At 41.3% G+C, this 24,476-nt stretch overlaps 2 protein-coding genes across 4 annotated transcripts; one reads left to right on the top strand and one right to left on the bottom strand.

Moving 5' to 3' along the window:
* Positions 1-416: 416 nt before the first annotated feature.
* Positions 417-23,737, bottom strand: LOC133092690 (RE1-silencing transcription factor-like). 3 transcript variants are annotated; one of them, XM_061192336.1, is made up of 4 exons: positions 23,578-23,737; positions 16,665-17,568; positions 11,590-11,673; positions 417-2,748 (listed from the first exon to the last, which is right to left on the bottom strand). In XM_061192336.1, the coding sequence occupies exons 2-4, from the start codon at positions 17,557-17,559 to the stop codon at positions 779-781; spliced, it is 2,949 nt and encodes a 982-aa protein (XP_061048319.1). In that variant the 5' UTR covers positions 17,560-17,568; positions 23,578-23,737; the 3' UTR covers positions 417-778. The 3 variants fall into 3 exon arrangements, with proteins under 3 accessions (XP_061048319.1, XP_061048318.1, XP_061048317.1); XM_061192335.1 differs by lacking the exon at positions 23,578-23,737 and adding an exon at positions 22,542-22,753; XM_061192334.1 differs by lacking the exon at positions 23,578-23,737 and having other exon boundaries at positions 16,665-17,574.
* On the top strand, positions 21,311-24,052 carry LOC133091793 (basic proline-rich protein-like). The gene is made up of 2 exons (XM_061191007.1): positions 21,311-21,315; positions 22,675-24,052. Exons 1-2 carry the CDS (start codon positions 21,311-21,313, stop codon positions 24,050-24,052), a joined length of 1,383 nt encoding a protein of 460 aa, XP_061046990.1.
* Positions 24,053-24,476: the final 424 nt, after the last annotated feature.

Raw genomic sequence — 24,476 nt, 5'->3', positions numbered from 1 at the left:
CAGCAGGGGAAAAGAAAACTGCTCTTTTGCAAACAAGACTTAAGCATCCCTCCAAAGAGGTCAAAATAAACATGCATATATAAAGTGTTACAACACAAATGCTATTTCTAGAAAAAATTTAACTGCATAGGTTAAAAACAACAATGTGCAACATCTTAAGGCATTAAAGCACCGAAAAAATAAAAAACCCGCCAAAATCACTTTTTATGACGATTGACATACACAAAACACATATACTGATCAAAACTCAGGAAGTAAATACTTGGACTGATATAACGTCCATTGTTGGGAGAATTTCTCTTCAATTTAAATGTCTCTTCTCATCTCTAAAACAATTTTAAAGTGCTAACTTTATATAAAGCAGGCAAATTCTTCAAGTAATTTGCTATTTAAGTATGCTAATTTTTACAGAGCTAAACAAGGAACTAAGAATAAACTAAAGTGAAACAGGAAGATAGACATGAGGAAAAAACTCACAAGTTATAGCTGAACAAATCGATAGAATGCTCTAATACCACCTTGGCCTTCTGGGTTCAATTAAAAGCAAAAGCTAATAGATTTAGATGTCTGCTGGTTTATTACACTAACTCCCTTGGATTTGCTAAAATGTGTACATCAATAGGTACACGGATTCCTAAGGAAAAGAATGCCACTTAAAAATCAAGATTGGATACTAATTAAAGCAATTTTAAAAACAAAAGTTTGTCTACTACTACAAATGAATACAAAATGTCAGAGACCTTACAAACTAAGAACTGAAGCCTTGCCCAAAGTTTAATTACTCCTGCCCTTGAGCTGCCTCTTCAAGGAAGTATACATTAACCAAATGGCGATTGAGGTGTTTGCTGTAATCTTTTTCCTTTCTAAAAGAACGATCACAGAAGATACAAACAAAATCTCCCTCGGCCACTTTGACCGCCAAGGCTTCCTTTCCATTTTTTCTACTAGTCTCTTGTGGAACTGGCCGAGCCCCATTCAATCCAGAATCATCACTATCCTCTGACATGTTGTCACTTAGGTCACTTCCATCATGACTGTGGATGCCTTCATCTTCATCCATTTCCTGAGACTCATTTACTGCCACGGTGACAGGAGGTGATGCCACAGTAGCTGTGGACACTGCTTCACATTTTTCTAGCGGTAGAGGAAGAAGTGGTGGTGAAGTTGGTTCTTCAACTGCCGAGTCTCTGCCGGGGGGATTCTCTGTTTTCTTCTCATCAGTGTCCCTCTTAATTTCACAAAGCAGAGTGTCAGCCTGATGTTTATCATCTAAAGTTTCACCCTCTGGCATATTCAAGTTTTGTTCAGAGGATGAAATATTGGCAGATGCCTTGGTAACAGCAGCAAGACCAGCTAGACTCTCATCTGCCTCTTCTGCTTCCACTTTTTGAAGAGGAGCTTCTTTATGTCCTTCGCCTGCAGGGACTAATTTTTGGTCTTCTGACTCTTCCTCTTTTAGGTTTTCCTTTGGCAGAGGTGGTGATGGTGGTAAGAGATCCTGTGCAGCGGCACTTTCCTTTAGAAGCTGCCTGTCTTTAACAGGCACTAAGCCAACTTCAATAAGGACTTGCTCCTTCTGCGCCATTTCACTCTGCATGTTGGGCTTTTCCTTCCCATTATCTTTCTGAGGAGACCTTTTGGGCATCGGCTCCATGGGGGGAGGAGGCTCCGCATGAACAGGCCCCTTCTGAACAACCTCGACCTCAGCATGCCCCACGGCGGGGAGAGGAGGAGGAGGAGGAGGGGATGGGGGAGGAGGAGGAGGAGGAGGAGGAGGGGGCGGCAGCTCCGTCTGAGCAACCTCGACCTCAGCATGCCCCACGGGGGGGAGAGGAGGAGGAGGAGGAGATGGGGGGGCAGCGGGAGGCGGCTCCGTCTGAACAGGTCCCACCTCCGCGGACTCCACGGGAGGAGGAGGCTCTATCTGAGCGGGCCTCCTCTGAGCAGGCTTGCTGCTTTTTTTACATGGTTTACTTCTCAGAGTTTTCTTCTTTGCACTGTTTTTCATGCAAATACTTTGCTTTTTATTCTCCTCTACTTTGCTGTCACCCTTTGGCACTTCCTGACTATTTTTGGATTTGCTTTCTGCCTTCTTTTTCTTTTTTGTCACAGGTTCCTCATCATTAACAGGTTCTTGTAAGGAACGGGCTTCAGCTTCTGTCTTCCTTTTGCTTTTCTTGCTTTTACAGCTTTTTTCTGAATTATTTCCTGGGTGCACATCCATTTCTTTAGCTTCCATTGCTGATTTGCGAGTTCTGGTAGTCACTTGGCTTGAGGCATTACTACAAGGCTTTTTCTCTTTTGAAACATTATCTTTTTTCTCCACTTTGACAGACCTCTCGTTTTTCTTCCCAGTCACATCCCCCTTCATTTTTGTCTGCTCTGTTTCTGTTTTCTCATTGGTGATTTTGTTATCAGGCAAGTCAGCCTCTCGCTTTTTGGTTTTCTTTAGTTTCACTTTTGAGACATCCATGGTCTTATTAGGACAAGTAGGATGCTTAGATTTGAAATGATACTGCAGATTACACTTCTTGGAAGCTGCATAGTCGCATACAGGGCAGTTGAACTGCCGTGGATTAACATGTAGCTCCACGTGTTTTTTGAAGTTACTTCTATCTGCTGTTTTGTAGTCACAGTGTGGGCAGTTAAGAGGTTTAGGCCCATTGTGAACCTGTCTTGCGTGACGGGTTACTTCATGTTGATTAGAGGCCACATAACTGCACTGGTCACACTTAAATGGCTTCTCACCTGAAGGTAAACAAGAGATGTTGCAGAAGGCATACATTAAGAAATGAAGTCAAGATTTACTCAAGCATACTTATAAGGAATTGGATATATGTAAAAAAACAAACAAAAAACCACCAAAACTATTTCTTGAAGACTTTATCATGCAAATTACATTTACCATATTTATTTGTATATCCTTCCTCTATCCCTTGACATTGATTCTCATAGCAAATGGGAGAATAATTATCTCAGTTAATCACCATCTTCTAAAAAGTTCATCAAGCTAGGGCTCTCAAGCACTAATAAAGGACACAGATTCATCAAGAAATACACAATTACTGGAAAAGTGACTTGGGCTCTTGATGTTAATTTTGGGGCAAGGGCACTCAAAGAGATAAGATAATTTTAAAGTTTTTATGTTTAGTTAAAGCAAATGTATAATGGAATAGAACATAAAAATCCCATACATTTCAGATAAACCTTGAGGCTTCAAAAGAAATACTATACACTCTAGGCTACACTCCCAGACCTTCCGTGTGAAAGTTTTAAAAGAATGCTTTGGCTTCAGGGAGCAAAAGGATTTTTCTTTAAATTTAACCCTTTTGTGCATCGTGGCAACAGCTGAGTCAAGTTTCTCTTAGCAAACTTTTTCACTGCTGGAGTTTCTAGTCTACAGCAAAAATATAACAAGTCAGAAATCTTTTCTTGATTTTCTCCCACCTTCTTCTAAAGAATGGGCAAAGAAACTAGGTAAATGAAAAGGGGCATACAAATATATATGGTATATAAAACTAGCAAAGAAAGTAATAATCACAGGTACATACAAGACCAGAAGCCCACCCCCAACCCCCAAATTAAAGGCATTAAGATTAACTCATTCTACCTGAATACATACCCATCTAGATCACACTCTAGCAAATATTACCAAATGGTATCCATACCCCACTGGTCCAATGGAATGCATAGCAGAAAAATGGAAATTGACATTTATGAAAATTCATCTCTCAAACATTCTCAAATTTACATCAAATCTTATTTAATTTTTTCATAAAGCAAAACTACTCAGACATGAAGTAAAACCATGTAGATGGTAAGCTTTACATGATTAAAAAATGTCTGATGATAGAATACTTGATCACAAAAACAAAACCTTATCCACGTATGTCAGATTGTAAACGCAGATAACTGGACAACTCTTTTCCATATTAGTCCACTAACAGATTCATAAACAGAGGTTTCTAACAACATGCTACATTACTCTATACTTCGCCCTATCTTGTCCTCTCCATTGAATGACTTTAATGGAGACAAACGTTTACTTAACATATATAGATACAGAATGGGGAAAAGATATGTGACATAACGGTTAAGAACTTGTTCTACAGTAAAAATACGTGGGAAGATCAAATATGGGCTCTGCAACTTACTGTGAAGTCTTGAGCAAGGTACTGAAAACTCTCTAAGGCTCAATTTCTTCATCTGTAAAGTATTCTTAAGTGTTGTGAGCTACAAATAATCTAATCCACATAGAGCTCTTAGCAAAGCACAGATAGCCAAGCAGTCAATACACATTACCTGTAAGTCATCACTTTTGGAATGAACTGGTAAGTTTTAGAATAGGTAAACAAAAGGGAAGATTTCATGTGCTTATCCTGCCTTAGTACATAAACCCTACTTTTGAGTAAACAAACAGCTGATAAATGGAGTTGATCTCTTCAGGAAAATATTTGTGCTCTTAAAAGAATTATAAAGAAAATGTCATCATTTTATAAGCCCTAATGAATGAGAGTATTTTCACAGCCAGCATCAAACAAGATGCAAGCCTCCACCTGTGAAACGGTCAGAGAATGGGAGTTCCTAGGACTCTGTATAAAACTGTGACATCATTTATTTGATTCATTCACCCCACCCCCATTTTTGCTTTATTGCCATCAAAACTTTCTTGTATTGGAAAATCAATTCATCAAGTTTAGCTTATTAATACCTAGCTGAATGAAAATTCTTTTGCCCTGTACCAACAGTTTTAACTTAATTCCCTTTTCCAGTTCTAGTAAAATTTACCTGCTTTTCATCTTTATAAATGTCAGATGTCTGTTTAATTCTTCCCAAATTAATTTATAGATGTAAGGCAAATTCAAAAAGGGAGTTTTATAAGCTTTACACATTCTTATCAAGAAGAGCCCAGAAAGAGTAACAAGGGAAATTTTAATTAGTGAGTAACAGGGGCATACTACTCAGCAATAAATATGGAGTTCTGAAAATGCAGCATGAAATCAATCTCAAAAATATTTTACAGAAAGATGTTACATTTTTTTAACATAAGTCAGAGTATCAGTTGAGGGGGGACTATGGGAGTACTGACTAGAAAGGGTAAGGAGGGAACTCTTCGGAAGGTGGTAAAACATTTCATGTCTCCACCTAGATGGTAGTCAAACAAGAGAAAACATACATAAAGTCACTGCCCCATATACCTAAGATGCGTGCATTTTCGTATGTGTAAATTAAACCTTAATAAAAATTATAAAAAAATTATTCTAGGGACTTCCCTGGCAGTCCAGTGGTTAAGACTCTCAGCTCCCAATGCAAGGGGCATGGGTTCGATCACTGGTCGGGGGAACTAAGATCTTACATGCTGCCTGGCGTGGCCAAAAAAAAAAAAAAAATCTAAAATTCATAAAAAGACTCTCAAACCATAAAATGGGTCAAATGACACAGCTATTAAATAGTGCCTCTACGGAATTCCCTGCTGGTCCAGCAGTTAGGACTCTGCGCTTCCAGTGCAGGGGGTACAGGTTCAATCCCTGGTTGGGGAACTAAGATCCTAAAAGCTGCGCAGCCAAAAAAAAAAAGTGCCTCCATAGTAACCATCAAGTATTCGGTGAGAGGAAAATAATTTTTGCTGAAGAAAGTATTTTTTTCATCTTACAAAGAGTTGTCCTGAGAAGATAAACAAAACTGATAAACCATTAGCCAGACTCATCAAGAAAAAAAGGGAAAAGAATCAGGCTTCCCTGGTGGCGCAGTGGTTGAGAGTCTGCCTGCCAATGCAGGGGACATGGGTTCCAGCCCTGGTCTGGGAGGATCCCACATGCCGCGGAGCAACTAGGCCCATGAGCCACAGCTACTGAGCCTGCGCATCTGGAGCTTGTGCTCCGCCACAAGAGAGGCCACGCCAGTGAGAGGCCCGCGCACCACGATGAAGAGTGGCCCCCGCTCACCGCAACTAGAGGAAGCCCTCGCATAGAAAACAAAGACCCAACACAGCCAAAAATAAATAAATAAATAAATAAATAAATTTTTTTTTAAAAAAGGGAAAAGAATCAAATCAATAGAATTAGAAATGAAAAAGGAGAAGTAACAACTGACACTGCAGAAATACAAAGGATCATGAGAGATTACCACAAGCAACTATATACCAATAAAATGGACAACCTGGAAGAAATGGACAAATTCTTAGAAAAGCACAACCTTCCGAGACTGAACCAGGAAGAAATATAAAATATAAACAGACCAATCACAAGCACTGAAATTGAGACTGGGATTAAAAATCTTCCAACAAACAAAAGCCCAGGACCAGATGGCTTCACAGGCAAATTCTGTCAAACATTTAGAGAAGAGCTAACACCTATCCTTCTCAAACCCTTCCAAAATACAGCAGAGGGAGGAACACTCATTCTACAAGGCGACCATCACCCTGATACCAAAACCAGACAAAGATGTCACAAAGAAAGAAAACTACAGGCCAATATCACTGATGAACAGAGTTACAAAAATCCTCAACAAAATACTAGCAAACAGAATCCAACAGCATGTTAAAAGGATCATACACCATGATCAAGTGGGGTTTATCCCAGGAATGCAAGGATTCTTCAATATACCCAAATCAATCAATGCGATACACCATATTAACAAACTGAAGGAGAAAAACCATATGATCATCTCAATAGATGCAGAAAAAGATTTCAACAAAATTCAACACCAATTTATGATAAAAACCCTCCAGAAAGTAGGCACAGAGGGAACCTACCTCAACATAATAAAGGCTATATATGACAAACCCACAGCCAACATCATTCTCAATGGTGAAAAAATGAAACCATATCCTCTAACATCAGGAACAAGACAAGGTTCTCCACTCTCACCAGTATTATTCAACATAGTTTTGGAAGTTTTAGCCACAGCAATCAGAGAAGAAAAAGAAATAAAAGGAATCCAAAATGGAAAATAAGAAGTAAAGCTGTCACTGTTTGCAGATGACATGATACTATACATAGAGAATCCTAAAGATGCTACCAGAAAACTACTAGAGCTAATCAATGAATTTGGTAAAGTAGCAGGATACAAAATTACTGCACAGAAATCTCTTGCATTCCTATACACTAATGATGAAAAATCTGAAAGAGAAATGAAGGAAACACTCCCATTTACCATTGCAACAAAAAGAATAAAATACCTAGGAATAAACCTACCTAAGGAGACAAAAGACCTGTATGCAGAAAACTATAACACACTGATGAAAGAAATTAAAGAGGATACAAGCAGATGGAGAGATACACGATGTTCTTGGATCGGAAGAATCAACATTGTGAAAATGACCATACTACCCAAAGCAACCTACAGATTCAGTGCAATCCCTATCAAACTACCAATGGCATTTTTCAGTGAACTAGAACAAAAATTTCACAATTTGTATGGAAACACAAAAGACCCCAAATAGCCAAAGCAATCTTGAGAAAGAAAAACGGAGCTGGAGGAATCAGGCTCCCTGACGTCAGACTATACTACAAAGCTACAGTAATCAAGATAGTATGGTACTGGCACAAAAACAGAAATATAGATCAATGGAACAGGATAGAAAGCCCAGAGATAAACCCAAGCACATACGGTCACCTTATTTTTGATAAAGGAGGCAAGAATATACAATGGAGAAAAGACAGCCTCTTCAATAAGAGGTGCTGGGGAAACTGACAGCTACATGTAAAAGAATGAAATTAGAACACTCCCTAACACCATACACAAAAATAAACTCAAAATGGATTAAAGACCTAAATGTCAGACCAGACACTATAAAACTCTTAGAGGAAAACATAGGAAGAACACTCTTTGACATAAATCACAGCAAGATCTTTTTTGATCCACCTCCTAGAGTAATGGAAATAAAAACAAAAATAAACAAATGGGACCTAATGAAACTTCAAAGCTTTTGCACAGCAAAGGAAACCATAAACAAGACGAAAAGACAACCCTCAGAATGGGAGAAAATATTTGCAAATGAATCAACGGACAAAGGATTAATCTCCAAAATATATAAACAGCTCATTCAGCTCAATATTAAAGAAACAAACAACCCAATCCAAAAATGGACAGAAGACCTAAATAGACATTTCTCCAAAGAAGATATACAGATCACCAACAAACACATGAAAGGATGCTCAACATCACTAATCATTAGACAAATGCAAATCAAAACTACAATGAGGTATCACCTCACACCAATTAGAATGGGCATCATCAGAAAATCTACAAACAACAAATGCTGGAGAGGGTGTGGAGAAAAGGGAACCCTCTTGCACTGTTGGTGGGAATGTAAATTGATACAGCCACTATGGAGAACAATATGGAGGTTCCTTAAAAAACTAAAAATAGAATTACCATATGACCCAGCAATCCCACTACTGGGCATATACCCAGAGAAAACCGTAATTCAAAAAGACACATGCACCCGAATGTTCATTGCAGCACTATTTACAATAGCCAGGTCATGGAAGCAACCTAAATGCCCATCAACAGACGAATGGATAAAGAAGTTGTGGTACATATATACAATGGAATATTACTCAGCCATAAAAAGGAACGAAATTGAGTCATTTGTTGAGACGTGGATGGATCTAGAGACTGTCATACAGAGTGAAGTAAGTCAGAAAGAGAAAAACAAATATTGTATATTAACGCATGTATGTGGAACCTAGAAAAATGGTACAGATGAGCCGGTTTGCAGGGCAGAAGTTGAGACACAGATGTAGAGAACAGACATATGGACACCAAGGGGGGAAAACTGCGGTGGGGTGGGGATAGTGGTGTGCTGAATTGGGCGATTGGGATTGACATGTATACACTGATGTGTATAAAATTGATGACTAATAAGAACCTGCAGTATAAACAAACAAACAAAACAACTAATACTAAACTTTCATTGGGTTATTTGTATGGAAATATGTTAATATAAATGTTTCAGACATTACATGAAATTTCTAAAAATCTTATATGTTCTGGTATAATGTTATAAGTCATAATCCTAGTTATTACTTTAAAATGTATATCTCAGAAATAACTAATTTTCTTGTCAACTGCATTATTATGAACTTTCATCAAATCTTTAACCGTGGTCATTTTTAAGTCTTTTGTCATTTACAGACAGTTCTGGGTGTACTCTGATGCTTTTGTAAATATGTTCCTATAAAAGGGTTTCATCTTCAGGAAATTCATGGAAAAGACTCTGACAAGTACAGGTTTCTGGTACCTGACTGTACTGCTGAACTGAATGAATAAGCATTTTCAGAACTCTAATGAAAAACTGATGAGCTCATAAAAGTGCTAACAAAAGAACAAGATGAAAAAAAAAAAATTAATTACATGGGACTGAGTGAACTGATGAGGATGAGTATAATTTTTGTGACTTTCTGGTTGAATTTAAAAAAAGAAAAAATCCCACAAGAACTCAGAGGCAAAGAATATACAAATCAATTTTCACTGCAAAGTAAAGGAGCTGTTACAGTGGAGGATTACTGGACTGAATGTCAATATTATGACATAGTATGAGTGTGTTTCATGTTTGGTAATTGCAATCATTGTTGCTTTTGTTGTGGTCATCCATGTACAATGCTTGGTGTCAGTCTATTTATCTCTTGTAAAAATAAAATACTGTGTGTGTGAAAAAAAAAAAAAAAAAACTACAATGAGGTATCACCTCACAGAATGGCCATCATCAAAAAATCTACAAACAATAAATGCTGGAGAGGGTGTGGAGAAAAGGGAACCCTCTTGCACTGCTGCTGGGAATGTAAATTGATACAGCCACTATGGAGAGCAGTATGGAGATTCCTTAAAAAACTAAAAATAGGGCGGTGCAGTGGGTAAGAATCCGCCTGCCAATGCAGGGGACATGGGTTTGAGTCCTGGTCCGGGAAGATCTCACATGCCGCAGAGCAACTAAGTCTGTGCTCCAGAACTACTGAGCCTGCGCTCTAAAGCCCGCAAGCCACAACTACTGAAGCCCGTGTGCCTAGAGCCCATGCTCCGCAACAAGAGAAGCCACCGCAATGAGAAGCCTGCTCACTGCAACGAAGAGTAACCCCCGCTCACCGCAACTAGAGAAAGCCCACGTGCAGCAACAAAGACCCAATGCAGCCAAAAATAAATAAATAAAATAAAATAATTAATTAATTAAAAGTTAAAGGGAAAAAAACTAAAAATAGAACTACCATATGACCCAGCAATCCCACTACTGGGCATATACCCTGAGAAAACCATAATTCAAAAAGAGTCATGTACCACAATGTTCATTGCAGCTCTATTTACAACAGACAGGACATGGATGTGGCACATACATACAATGGAATATTATTCAGCCATAGAAAGAAATGAAATTGAGTTATTTGTTTTAAGGTGGATGGACCTAGAGTCTGTCATACAGAGTGAAGTAAGTCAGAGAGAGAATAACAAATACCGTATGCTAACACATATATATGGAATCTAAAAAAAAAAAAAAGGTTCTGAAGAACCTAGCGGCAGGACAGGAATAAAGACGCAGACGTAGAGAATGGACTTGAGGACACAGGGAGGGGGAAGGGTAAGCTGGGACGAAGTGAGAGAGTGGCATGGACATATATAGACTACGAAATGTAAAATCAATAGCTAGTGGGAAGCAGCCACATAGCATAGGGATATCAGCTCGGTGCTTTGTGACCACCTAGAGGGGTAGGATAGGGAGGGTGGGAGGGAGACACAAGACAGAGGAGATATGGGGATATATGTATATGTATGGCTGACTCACTTTGTTATAAAGTAGAAACTAACACACTGTTGTAGAGCAATTATACTCCAATAAAGATGTTAAAAAAAAAGAGTAGTCCGTGAAAAAACTTAGTAAGATGTCAATTCCCTTTAACAAACATTCACTGTGCTCACAATGGGAAATGAATTCCTACGTTAGCAGGATGGGGGAACTATCCAGTGTGATACCTACAAAAATATTACAAAGGCAAATACAAACTGGATGTATTTCCTCCAGTATGAAATATTTCATCCAAGATGAAATGGTAACATATCTACTGACAAAAGGGAAGGAAGAGTTGTGGATCATGTCAATATCTCTAGGACCACCCAAGGGTCAGTGTGGCCAAAACGAAATAATTATCCATTCAAGAGCACCTATGCTAATATTGACTTTTTAACTTTGTCATCTATATACCTTCATAATGGGGACCAATTCTGGATGGTGACCATGATTATTTCAGTTCTAGAGTGGATAAATCTCTCAATTGTTATAGTCCTGTATTTTATTTATTATAGGTTAATAAATTGGGATCCTGGATTATCAATCATTCCTTAAAGTTTGGCTTTTGTTAATCAATCCTCAGAAACCTTATCAACTCTCAAGAGAACAAACCCAAATTTCAGGAAAGCAGCTAAGTAGGAATCCCTGGAACCCAGCAACCACACACTGAAATTATTAAAAGTATATAAATATCCAAATTATATTAAAAATAAATCATAAATAATGACCGAGTTCCAGGTCTAGAAGACCTTCCTTATAATGGTAGTTTACTAAAAATGATAGAAAAATTCCGATTTCTTACCAACCTGAATGAGTACGCATATGTCTGGTTAGATGAGTTTTCTGAGAACTTGAATAAGGACAAAGCTCACATTTATACGGACGTTCTCCTACAAAAATATAATGATTAATGTTCAAATAATAAAATAAGGCAAATACAATTCTCACTAACAATACATACATTATTCAATACTGAGCATTTTTTAACAAGAATCTTTTCTCCCTATTCCTGGCAAAATGGCCAATTTTTATCATTTATTGGAACAGTAAATGATTTAATTCAGAATACACATAACTACATTATTTCTGCTTTGCTGAAGAAAAAGTATCATTGGCTTTCTGAATTCTCACAGCCCTTTTAATTTTCACAGTAATGCTACATGTGTAATAGCAAATATTAAGAACTGAAAAATTATCTTGATCAGGTATCAAGCAACTTTTTAAAATCAAATTATCCTTAAAAAAAAACATGTACCCGAATTTTCTGATGCTATGGCTTGGGTAATTTTTTGGATCCCTGTAAATGATAAATCTACCATTTTAAATTGTTAGCTTAAAGCAATAACATTTTTGAGTGGGGAGGCTATTGTTTTAAGCTAAAAATTTCAAGTGGTAAATAGAAGTTTTATAGAAGACTCAGGTCAGTTTTTTTTTTTTTCTTTTTTAAATTTATGTATTTTTTGGCTGCGTTGGGTCTTCGTTGCTGTGTGCGGGCTTTCTCTAGTTGCGGCGAGCAGGGGCTACTCTTTGTTGTGGTGCACGGGCTTCTCATTACGGTGGCTTCTCTTGTTGCGGAGCACTGGCTCTAGGCATGCAGGCTTCAGTAGTTGTGGCTCGTGGTCTCTAGCACACAGGCTCAGTAGTTGTGGCTCATGGGCTTAGTTGCTCTGCAGCATGTGGGATCTTCCCGGACCAGGGCTCATACCCATGTCCCCTATATTGGCAGGCAGATTCTGAACCACTGTGCCACCAGGGAAGCCCCAGACTCAGGTCAGTTTTAAATTATACTCATAAAGCCACAGGGACAGCGACCAGCTGACAATAAGAGACCAGTGATTTACTACTAAAGAATTTAAGACTCAAAGGCAGAAAATTTGTGTTTTTTGGACATGGGTTGTCAACCACAAAATATACTGAAAAAAACACCTTGACAATCTGTTTTTGTCTATTTTTTGGCCACAAGATAATAAGTATGACTTCAAGCAAGCCTCCTCATCTATAACAGTAACACTACCTTCATTTTCTAGAATTGTGAGAATTTAAGACAATACATGTAGAGCATTCAACCCCTGTGCCTGGCACGTAAAGCCCTCAATAAACACCAGTTATTATTTTCTCTATATTATACATTACAGTAATAGATGTATTTAATAACATGGGACAAGGAAAGGAATAGACAGAGTGAAAAAAAAAAAAGAATGTGGTGATAAGTGTGAAATGTGTTCCTAATAACTGTTCAGCTGTTATTAGCTGGTACTATAGATTAGACATAAATAGCTCATGGTAACAGAATGCCTACTTTAGCCTGGATGAATTTTAAGATAGCTTAAAAAATGTTGAATGTATTTTTGTAAAAAAAGATACATAATTGGCCAATAAGCACATGAAAAGATGCACAGTATCATTAGCCACGAGAGAAACTAAATCAAAACCACAGTGAGATGAAGATTTCACATCCACCAAGATGGCTATAATCAAAATAACAGATGTTAACATTTATTTGTTAGGTTGTGGAGAATTTGGAACCCTGATACAGTGCTTGTGGGACTGTACAACAGTGCAGCCACTCTGGAAAACAGTTTGCCAGTCCCTCAAATGATTAAACATAATTACCATATGGCCTAGCAATTCCACTCCTAGGTGTATATTTCCCGAAGAGAAATAAAAACATATGTCTACACAAAAACTTGTATATGAATGGTCACAGCAGCATTACTCATAATATCCAAAAAGTGGAAATAATCCAAAAATCCGTTACCTGATGAATAGATAAACAAAATGTTGCTTACCCATACAAGAGAGTATTATTTGGCAGTAAAAGGAAAACAAGTACTGTACATAGGACATGGATGAACCTTGAAGACATTATACTAAGCGAAAGTAGGTAGCCACTGCGGGCCACATATTAGATGATTCCATTGATATGAAATGTTCAGAACAGGCCAATCTACAGTGAATTGTATGGTACATCAATTGTGTATAAGTCACACTGTTACCAAAAAAAGTTAACGGAAGAAAAATTTGATACCCTTACAGATTAACATGAAGGATCAACTAAGGATAATTTACTTTTAAATTCTTCGTAATGAAACAAATTGCTTCTGCCTGTGCACTCACCAAAATAGGCATAAATACTCTAGAAGCGCTAGTAATTTATCAGTCACACATATAGGCAAAAACGTCATCTTTTAAAGTAGAATTTGCGAGGACTTCCCTGGTGGCGCAGTGGTTAAGAATCCACCTGCCAATGCAGGGGACACGGGTTTGAGCCCTGGTCCAGGAAAATCCCACATGCAGCAGAGCTACTAAGCCCGGGCACCACAACTGCTGAGCCTGCGCTGTAGAGCCCGAGAGCCACAACTACTGAGCCTGCACGCCACAACTACTGAAGCCCATGCGCCTAGAGCCCATGCTCCACAACAAGAGAAGCCACCACAATGAGAAGCCCACACACCACAACAAAGAGTAGCCCCCGCTCGCTGCAACTAGAGAAAGCCCACACGCAGCAACGAAGACCCAATGCAGCCAAAATATAAATAAATAAATATGTTTAAAAAACAAAAAATGAATGCACTAAAGTAAAATTTGTGAACTGGTTAGATATCAAAACCACAAAATGAAAACTCTTTTGACTGAAGACTCAAATGGAAATCCTCAGCCCCCTACCATGATGATTACCTATAAAAAGAGATTCAGAAGTTTGAATCTTAGTTGTATGTGACCATGGGCACATCACTTTAGGCTATCAAGCCTGAAGTTCTCCCTCAGTGAACACCCAGTTTTCCTCAGTAAATTGTTCTGAAGATTAGCAGAGAGTAGAAGAAAGCACCTAACACTGAGCACTCAATACAGGAACATAAGAGACCCACTAAGCGAACCTGAAAAGTAGGCTACCTAAGTGAGAAATAAGAAACAAGCGATTCCTGCTGATGATCACTTCTTATCTCCTCTGCTCTTCAGCACTAGATGAATTAATTTTTCCATAAATACAATTTTCAGAACCATGTGTTTAATACCACTGATACTCTCAGAATTTACATGATCAAAATACTATCCTTCTATTTATACACCAACAAATTGTTTTGAAATTTTTTTCTTTCAAAAAACCACAAATTAGGTAATACTGGGGGAAAAAGCTTTTTAAAAGTATGAAGACAGGGACTTCCCTCCTGGTGCAGTGGTTAAGAATCCACCTTCCAATGCAGGGACATGGGTTCAATCCCTGGTCCGGGAACTAAGATCCCACATACCGCAGGGCAACTGAGCCTGAGCTCCACCAACTAATGAGCCTGTGTACCACAACTGCAGAGCCCACGCGCTCTGGAGCCCCTGCACCACAACTAGAGAGAAGCCCACACACCGCAACAAAAGATCCCACATGCCACAACTAAGACCCAACACAGCCAAAAATAAAATTAATTAATTAATTAATTAAAAAAAAAAAAAATGTATTAAGGCCAGGACTTCCCTGGTGGTGCAGTGGTTAAGAATCCGGCTGCCAATGCAGGGGATACAGGTTCGATCCCTGGTCCAGGAAGATCCCACGTGCCACGGAGCAACTAAGCCTGTGCGCCACAAATACTGAGTCTGCACTTCAGAGCCCGCGAGCCACAACTACTATGCCTGCGTGCTGCAACTACTGAAGTCCGCGCGCCTAGAGCATGTGCTCCGCAACAAGAGAAGCCACCGCAATGAGAAGCCCGCGCACCACAGTGAAGAGTAGCCCCCGCTTACCGCGACTAAAGAAAGCCCATGTGCAGCAACCAAGACCCAATGCAGCCAAAAAATTTTTTAATTAATTTAAAAAACACATAAATAAAAAAATTTTTTAAATAAAAAATGTATTAAGACCAAATAAGTTTAACACTAAAATGAAATGAGATATGTACAACCAATGCTAGCTATGTAAGTCATAACCTTATTGTGGAAATAGCAACTTTAATGTGGAGAAAAAGTTCAGTAATGAATGATGAAGTATATAAAATACAGCCATTAAAATTAGTCACCTAGACTGTAATTAAGTGAAAAGAAACTACTATAAGAAAAAAATTAAGAAATGGCAAAAAGTAGAGATCCTATTTAAAAAAAAAAGTATACATAAAAAATTGGAAATATACAACAAAACTGAAATGTTCCCAGTTCTCTCCATTTTCCTTTTTTTTTTAAACTCTAAAAATTTCTTAGGGCTTCCCTGGTGGCGCAGTGGTTGAGAATCTGCCTCCCAATGCAGGGGACATAGGTTCGAGACCTGGTCTGGGAAGATCCCACATGCCGCGGAGCAACTAGGCCCATGAGCCACAACTACTGAGCCTGCGCGTCTGGAGCCTGTGCTCCGCAACAAGAGAGGCCGTGATAGTGAGAGGCCCGCGCACTGCTATGAAGAGTGGCCCCCGCTTGCCACAACTAGAAGAAAGCCCTCGCACAGAAACGAAGACCCCAACACAGCCATAAATAAATTAATTAATTAATAAAAAAAAAAAAAATGAGACCCCTTAATGAAAGTCAATTTAAAAGTGAAAAATTAAGGGGTCTTGGGGAGAAATGGGGAGCAGCCACTGAGAGGGGTTTCCTTTTGGGGTGAAGATGTCCTAAAATTGACTGTGGTGTTGGCTGCACAAGTCTGTGAACACACTAAAACCAATGCATTCTAACTTTCAATGGATGAATTGTGTGGGAGTGGAGTACATCTCAATAAAGCTGTTATTGAAAAAAATGAATTGCCAAATATGACAAAATATTAATAACTGTTGAGTATAGGTGATGGGGACCCATGGGTGCAGCGGGGCATTCTCTTTACTTCTGAGATGTTTGAAATTTTTCATTTTTAAAGTGTTTCATTTGGGGGGTAGAGTACACTTATAAATGAGAAAGGTCCTCTTACCTGTATGAGTTCGAACATGCTGAACATAATTGTTTTTTCTGTCTGAAAAATAGTTGCATTTTCCACATGTGTATACTTTCCTTGGAAAATGGTTTCTCAAGTGTTTCCTCCAGTGATATTCGCTTACTGTGGTGTACGTGCAAATGATGCACTTGTAGACTCGCTCATTGTCCCCGGCTCGCGTGTGGTGTTTCAGGTGAGCAGTATAGTGATCATAGCGATTGGTATTGTAGCCACAGCGGTCACAGCGAATGGGGCCCTTGGAGAAATCTCCCTCTTCCCCAGTGGAAGAGCCGCATTCCCTGGCTTTGGCTTGCTTCTCTGCACTTTCTTCCACAAAAAATTTCTTGGCACTATGAACTCGGATGTGATGCACAAACTGTTCTTCAGATTCTGCTTCATACTGGCATGGTTTACAGCGAAAGGGCTTGGTCTTCAAGTTCTTGCATTTGTCCTCTGCTACAGGTGTTTCCCGAGGAAGATCTTTATTTGCGCTGTACGGTTCTGAGGCAGCTGACACCTCAAACACAGGCCGTGGTTGGACAACGCTGAGTTCCAAACTCTCCAGTTCCATGTTTTCCAGCCCACTGGGCTCGCCTTTTACCTCAGGAGACTCCTCGAGTCCTTCTCCATCACTATCTGAAAAGTTGTTATCCCCAACAGGCATCAATTCTGCCATCTGTCTTTCTTCGCCAACCAGGTAATCACAGCAGCCGCCGTTTACTTCCCCAGTTAAGGCCACATTTGCCAACATGATGAGCTGAGGCGCAGCCAGTTCAGCTCTGGACAGATCAGGCAAGTCATACATGTCGTTGGGCAAGGCCATGCCCATGGTGCCACTGCCGGTGAACAGACCTCCTCCTCCGGAAGACTGCCCCATTACCTGGGTGGCCATAACGGTGTTCTGCATTCAAAACAAAACAAATAACATGAAAGCACCAGTTTAAACACAACTTTTACTGGTCTAAAACCACAACATCACTGTAATTCTTCGTAACTTAAAAAAATACATTTTCCCATATAATCTTTAAACTCAATCAGCCTCATTAACTACTGAAAATAAGCCTTTACAATATTTTGTAATTCCAAATTCTCTTTACTGCAGTCATCAAAAAAATTTCTATGACCCCCTACAAAAAATTCTATCAAGTGTTTGACACAACTCATCCATCAACTAGGTCTACCACTGGCTTGCCTTCCCTCAAGCACTTTTACTTCTTCTAGTGGAAAAATATAAGTAACCTTCATTTTTAGTGCTAATTAAAATTTTATTTTACATTCCATATATGAACAGTAAACTGCTGTCCTCTCAAATCCCCCTTCAAAAGTTTACTGGTCTGAATCAGAAAGGGGAAAAATCCAAAAGCTACCTGTGCATTTATTAAGTACAAACAGTCTGAAAAGCAGAAGCCTATAGTTAGTGAATTGAAGTTCATATGAACTCAACCAACTCCAAAAGAATAAACTACAGTTGACCCTTGAACAAGAGGGTTAGGGGCACCAACCCCCAGTGCAGTTAAAAATCTGCCTGTAACTTTGGGCTCCATAAATCTAGACTACCAATAGCCTACTGTTGACCAGAAGCCTTATGGATAACATTAACAATCGGTTAACACATATTTTGTATGTTATGTGCATTATATAATAGTGTACAAGATGAATTGTGCTTGTCAGTATCTTTATCAATATTGTATTATATGATGCAAAATACTGTAGATGTTATACGTATTACTAACACTAGGTATCAAAAGAGAAAAGATAATGTGAAAAAAAAATTCATACTTATTTACAGGTATAACGATTAATGCACTGATAAAGAAGCAGCAGCAATGTGATTACTTTATGGTAGTCTATTGTAATCAATAGGACTGCTTCACAGTAGCCTAGCCTATATGCAACTGAATGAATCACAAAATTTTTAAGCATACAGTATAAGGCATATTCATAATATAGTACTGGAAATACTGTTTTGTTTTAAAAAACTGCATACATGTGATGATAGGCTGATACGCTTTCTCAAATTATAAGAGGCATACTGTATTTTAATGTAAGTATTTAAAAGCAAAGTTATACAGCAGTAGAAAAACTAATACATTATTAACTTCATATTAAATATCACCTTATACCTTTGTACAAGTTTTGCACACAATGAATACTTAGGTAATGACGATGATGACACAATGTCTCCCAGCTCTTGCTATACGATTACTAGATTTTCACAAGACACTCACACACATACCCAACAGATAAGTTTATTAACTGAATGGCATGATTATTTACTATTCATTAAGTGGAAGTGGATCATCATAAAGGTCTTCATCCTTCTGTCTTCAGTTGAGTAGGGTGAGGAGGGCGGGGAAGAGGAGGGGTTGGTCTTGCTGAGTCAGGAGTGGCAGAGTGGAAAGAGGTAGAGGAAGTGGAAGGGAAGGAAGAAAGAGGTGCAGAGGCAGAAGAGGTGGAGGAAGTGGAAAGAGGCAGGCACTCTGTGTAACTTGAGGGAAATACATCTTAATTTCTGTCTGACTTTTTTGCTTTTCCACTTCTCTAAAAATGTTTCTATAGGGTACTAATCCTTCTTCAACCACTGGCTTTAGTTTTAGTGTCTGTATCACACAAGGGTCCAAGTCATAAAAGAAGTCAAAAGTAGTCTTCAACAAAAGGAACCCTGCTGTCAGACTGTCTAATGTCAGTTTGTTTTCTGGCACTGCTTCTTCCATGTCTTTTTCCTCATCATCTGGCACCGGCTCAGAAGCACTTATCTCCAAATTGACTTCCGTTAATTCCTCTGGTATGGTGTCTATTAGCTCTTGAATATTCCCAAGATCTGTATCTTGAAGCCCTTCACCGCCCCCCCCCACCTTTTTGCCATACCCACAATCTCTTTCATGACTTCCTTGATTGACTGTTGTAAATCCTGTGAAGTCATGCACAACATCTGGACACAGTTTTCTCCAGCAGGAATTTATTGTTTTAGGCTTGATGGCTTTCACAGCTTTTTCTATCACAATGATGTGATCCTTCCAGACTTTCATGATGTTCTATCGGGGTTGTCTTTCATAGCATTGACAATCCTTTCATAGAGTACCACATGTAATGAGCCTTCAAGGTCCTTACAACACCTCAATACAGGCTTCATTCAAAGACGTTGTGTTGGGGGACAAGTATACCACTTTGACACCTTCAATGTTGAACTCATGATTCTAGGTGGCCAGGGGCATTGTCCAATACCAAAGAACTTTAAAATGCAGTCCCTTACTGCAAGGTACTTCGTGATCAGGGACAAAGCACTGATGGAACCAATCCAGAAAAGTGTTCTCATTGCCCAGGCCTTCTTGTCGTACAACCAAAAGAATGGCAACTGGTGTTTATCTTTTTTCCCTTTAAGGAGAGTGGGCTTCAGGAGTTCCCTGGCGGCCTAGTGGTTAGGATTCCAGGCTTTTGCCGTGGAGCAGGTTCAATCCCTAGTCGGGGAACTGAGATCACGCAAACCGTATGGCATGGCCAAAAAAAAAAAAGGATAGTGGGCTTAGCAGCTTTATAGATAAGAGAAGTCCTGATCAAAAAATCAATTTGCACAAAACATGTTAGTCTTCAATCAGCCTTAAATCCTGATGCTCGCTTCTCTTTCTTACTAATGGATGACCTTTTTGGCAATTTTTTCCACAGTAGGGCACATTTCTCTGTGTTCAAAACCTGGTTTAGGCAGACAGCCTTTCTCTTCAGTAATTGTGTTCACGGCATCTGGGAACTCAAAGCCGGTTCTGGTATCTTGATATTTTTTTCTAAAATTACCAAACTATCCTCTGCTGGCATTAAATTCTCCAGATTTAGAAACTTCACCTTCCTTTTGCTTTAAGTCATCATATAACTTCTCTTTTTCTCTAATCATATTAGACTCTATAGGTATGCCTTTCTTATAGTAATACTACACCCACGTAAAAGATGCATTTTCAATATAAGATAGAAAGGCATTTCGCAAAAAGTGCAAGTCTTTCATGTCTGCTGGCAAAAATGCAGAGACAGTTTCCAAATTTCCTTTTCTTTTTTTACAACAATCCTTACACTGGACTCATTGATCTTGAAATGGCGGGTAACAGAAACTACAGAACTCAGTTTACAGTACATATCAAGCAATTCAACTTTTTCTTCTAATGTGATGACTTTACTTCTTGGGAGCATTTCCAGCATCACTAGAGCACTTCATATGGGTCCCACGGTGTTATTCAAGGTTTCTGGTATCACACTAAACACGATGAAAAACACTCAGGAACTGCGAGAGGTGACTTTTTTTTTTTTTTTTTACTGCAAACACAATTTACTGGAGAGGCCAACTGCTCACCCAGAAATGATTAGACTCACAAGACGTTTTGAGTGGATACCTGCAACACTTGCACTCACCAGAATAGCAAAAAGAGGTAGCTATGAAATTATTACAGTACTACAGTATGGACTACAGTTAATATTATGCAGTTATGAGTTACTGCTGCATCTTTACATTTGTTTACATTTCTCTGGACCGGAATGGTGCCATGTGTGGTCTCTGTTCGTCTAATTTTTGATAAATTTTAACTTTTTATTAGATTTGTATATATTTTATGGTAGCAAATGACAAAATACATTATTATCTACATATATTTTATGCACTCATGAGGTACCTTTTTCTAAATTTTTTCGATATTTCTAGGCTATGTGTATCATCTGTAAATTTTTTCAAAATGTTGCAAATCTCTAAGAAACTTTCCAGTATATTTCTTTTTTTTTTTAATTTTTATTTATTTATTTATTTATTTATGGCTGTGTTGGGTCTTTGTTTCTGTGCGAGGGCTTTCTCTAGTTGCGGCAAGCGGGGGCCACTCTTCATCGCGGTGCGCGCGCCTCTCACTATCGCGGCCTCTCTTGTTGCCGAGAACAGGCTCCAGACGCGCAGGCTCAGTAATTGTGGCTCACGGGCCTAGTTGCTCCGCGGCATGTGGGATCTTCCCAGACCAGGGCTCGAACCCGTGTCCCCTGCATTGGCAGGCAGACTCTCAACCACTGCGCCACCAGGGAAGCCCTCCAGTATATTTCTTGGGAAAAAAAATCCACATATAAGTGGACCCACACAGTTCAAACTCCTGTTGTTCAAGGGTCCAATGTACTCTGAAAACGTACTTAGTACCATTAAAGTACCACTTAGTTTCTTTTTTTGATGATGACCTATTTCAAAGTAAACAAAAGTTATGAACCTTTCTTCCTGTGAAAAGGGAAATTTGGTGTACTCAAAAATACAGAAATGAAAATACAGAAACTTTCAAACCCCCTAATAAAATAACTGGACAACTCATCTCCAAATCAGCAACTTTCTTGCATTGCGCTTGACTTGGCCCACTTGCCTGGCGGAGCCATAACAAGATCACCTTGAAAACGTGTTGGGCTTTTTTATAAACTGTCTTAACCACGCTACTTTCCAATCTAAAAGGCGTAATTCTCAAATTAGGTGTTCTCCTGCAAATTAGAAAAAGCAAACTAGGTGGCAAAGGCTAAAAAAAAATGTTAAACCCAAAATACAAAAAGTAATCCGTCTCACCCAAGTGCATAAACACAAACCGGTTGAGTCATAGGTACCAACAAAAGTTGGAATCAAATGCCATCACACAAAGCAAACGCTGTGCAAGGGTTTAACATAACAGCCCAGACTACTCGGTAATTTCTAATTCTTCCCAAACCCTAACTACCATCCCCAAAGGGATTTTAACTTTGGTCGGGAAGACTGTCCAAGCACAGTCCGAAAGCCCAACGTGCTGCGCGAATTCCTACGTGCTGCTGCCACCAGCGCCTGCCTCGGCGGCGGCATTCCTAACTGAAATAGGCATTCGGCCATTTTCTCAAAATACGTACCAAACACAAAGCAGCTCTTTGCAAACTCGGGAGCTCTCGCTTCCTCTCGGCTCGGCCCGCTCACTGCACCACTGACACACCAGTTGCCGCCACACTCGTCCTAAACCTTTCCCTGGGCTCCCCAACACTAAAGACTGCAAGACGGGCAAACTCGGGGTGCCGCTGGGCCAGGCCAAGTCTTCCCCAGTCCAGGCTGCCCCCTCCTGGCCCGCGCGCCCGAGTCCGGGAAGAGGGAGGAAAGTTACCGCGTCGCCGCCGTCCCGGCTGCTCGCCGGCCCCAGGCTCGCCCTCCGCAGGGGGCCGAAGAGCCGCCGCGAGCGCCCTCCCGAGGCGCCGGGCCCCGAGCGCCGGAGGGGGCCCCCCGCGCCCCGGAAGTTTGCGGGTTCACTCCCCCACGGCGCCCCGCAGGACGCGCGCCCCGGCCCCGCCGACGGCGGCGGCTAGGTGGCCCCGCGCAGAGGGCCCCGGCGGCGGGGCGGCCCGAGCGCAGAAATCGCTGTCCAGCCCCATTGGCAGAACCGCCCGAGCCCCAGGCTGACTCAACCCTCCCGGCCGCACTCAACGGCGCCTTCCGGCGAAAGGGAGAGGCCGCAGAGGGAGGGGGCGGGAGGACCGCCGGCAGGCCAGGAGCTGCGGCGAGACCTGGAGCAGGAGGAGCACGAGAGGAAGTTTCAGAACTAGGGCCCCAAGCAGCTCCGCTCCTGGCCTCCCGACAAGACTCCCATGGACGCCCGGGCCCGCGCGGAGGCGGCGGCCCGGCCTCAACTGGGGAGGGGGTCCCGGCGCCGCGCCGCTCCCCACCAACGCCCCCGGCCCAGCCCCCGGACCACGACGGTGTAACCCGATCCCGCTCAGACGCCAGTCCCCGCCCGACGCGGCCGCCACCGCCGGAGCCACAGTATCTGCAAATCAGCCCTGGACAGCGCCTCGCTCCGCGTCCTTCCGCGCCCTCCCCCTCCCGCGGCCACCGCCGCCACGACCGCCCGGCCGGCCCGCCGCCCCCACCCGACCGTCTCCCAGACCGCGCCACGCTTACCGGCCTTCTTGGGCGAGGAGGGGCGACGACCCGCGTCGCCGCTCCTTCTCGGACTACTTTTCTTTGTTGCTGGAGTTTCGGGGGAGGGGAGGGAGAGGGCGGAAAAGTTGGACGCTGGGGCAGTCGAGGCCCACGAAGACCCAGGAGAGGGGCTGCAGAGAGTGTTCAGGCCTCCGGCTCTCGCCCTGCCGTCCCGGCCGCCGCCGCCTGGGGCCCCGGGCCTCGGCGGCGCTTGCTCTGCTCCTGCGCCGTGAGCTCTCGGGAGCCGCACATTCCAACACAGGAGGCTGCGCCGCGCACCCGGCCCGCGCCGCCGCCGCCGCCACTCCCGGGACACGCCCCCTCCACCGCCCGCGCGCGCCCGCGGGACACGCCCCCTCCACCGCCCCCGCGCGTGGCCGCCTGGCGCGCCCCGCCCCTGGATGAAGGAGGTTGCTCTGGGCCCCGGCGGTGCTGGGGGCGCGCCCACGGATAGCAGACCCTAACCTCCCCAGACCCCCAACTCTGACCCTTAGGTCTAAAGAGAAGCGAGCCCGCCTCCCTTTCTTGATTTCCATCATAAACATCAGAAAAGTTAACTCCCAGCCCTGGCGTGCATGCATGAGAACAGCACTGTTAAAAGAAAAATGTATAAGCTTTGTCACCCACCCTTTCAAGTCTAAAGTGCTTGAAAATACCTTTCAGAATCTCTTCAGGTCGCCACCCTTAACTAATTAAGCTTCGTTTTAAGCTTCTACGTAAAAAATGCCTTCCAAATTTTAAACTGTAAGCCAAAAAAACGCAGTGAGTTGTGAAAAGAAAATATGTCAGGAAGGTCGTGGATTCAAAATTGTGAGAATGAGGACAGAGGGGACAAGTCCCTAGACGTGGAAGGTCATTGCTGAGCCTTCAAAGCACTA

Source organism: Eubalaena glacialis, chromosome 5 (genome assembly GCF_028564815.1).
Source record: "Eubalaena glacialis isolate mEubGla1 chromosome 5, mEubGla1.1.hap2.+ XY, whole genome shotgun sequence".
Classification (NCBI taxonomy): domain Eukaryota; kingdom Metazoa; phylum Chordata; class Mammalia; order Artiodactyla; family Balaenidae; genus Eubalaena; species Eubalaena glacialis.
Note: the sequence above shows the minus strand (reverse complement) of the source record. Positions and strands in the feature narration are given on the sequence as shown.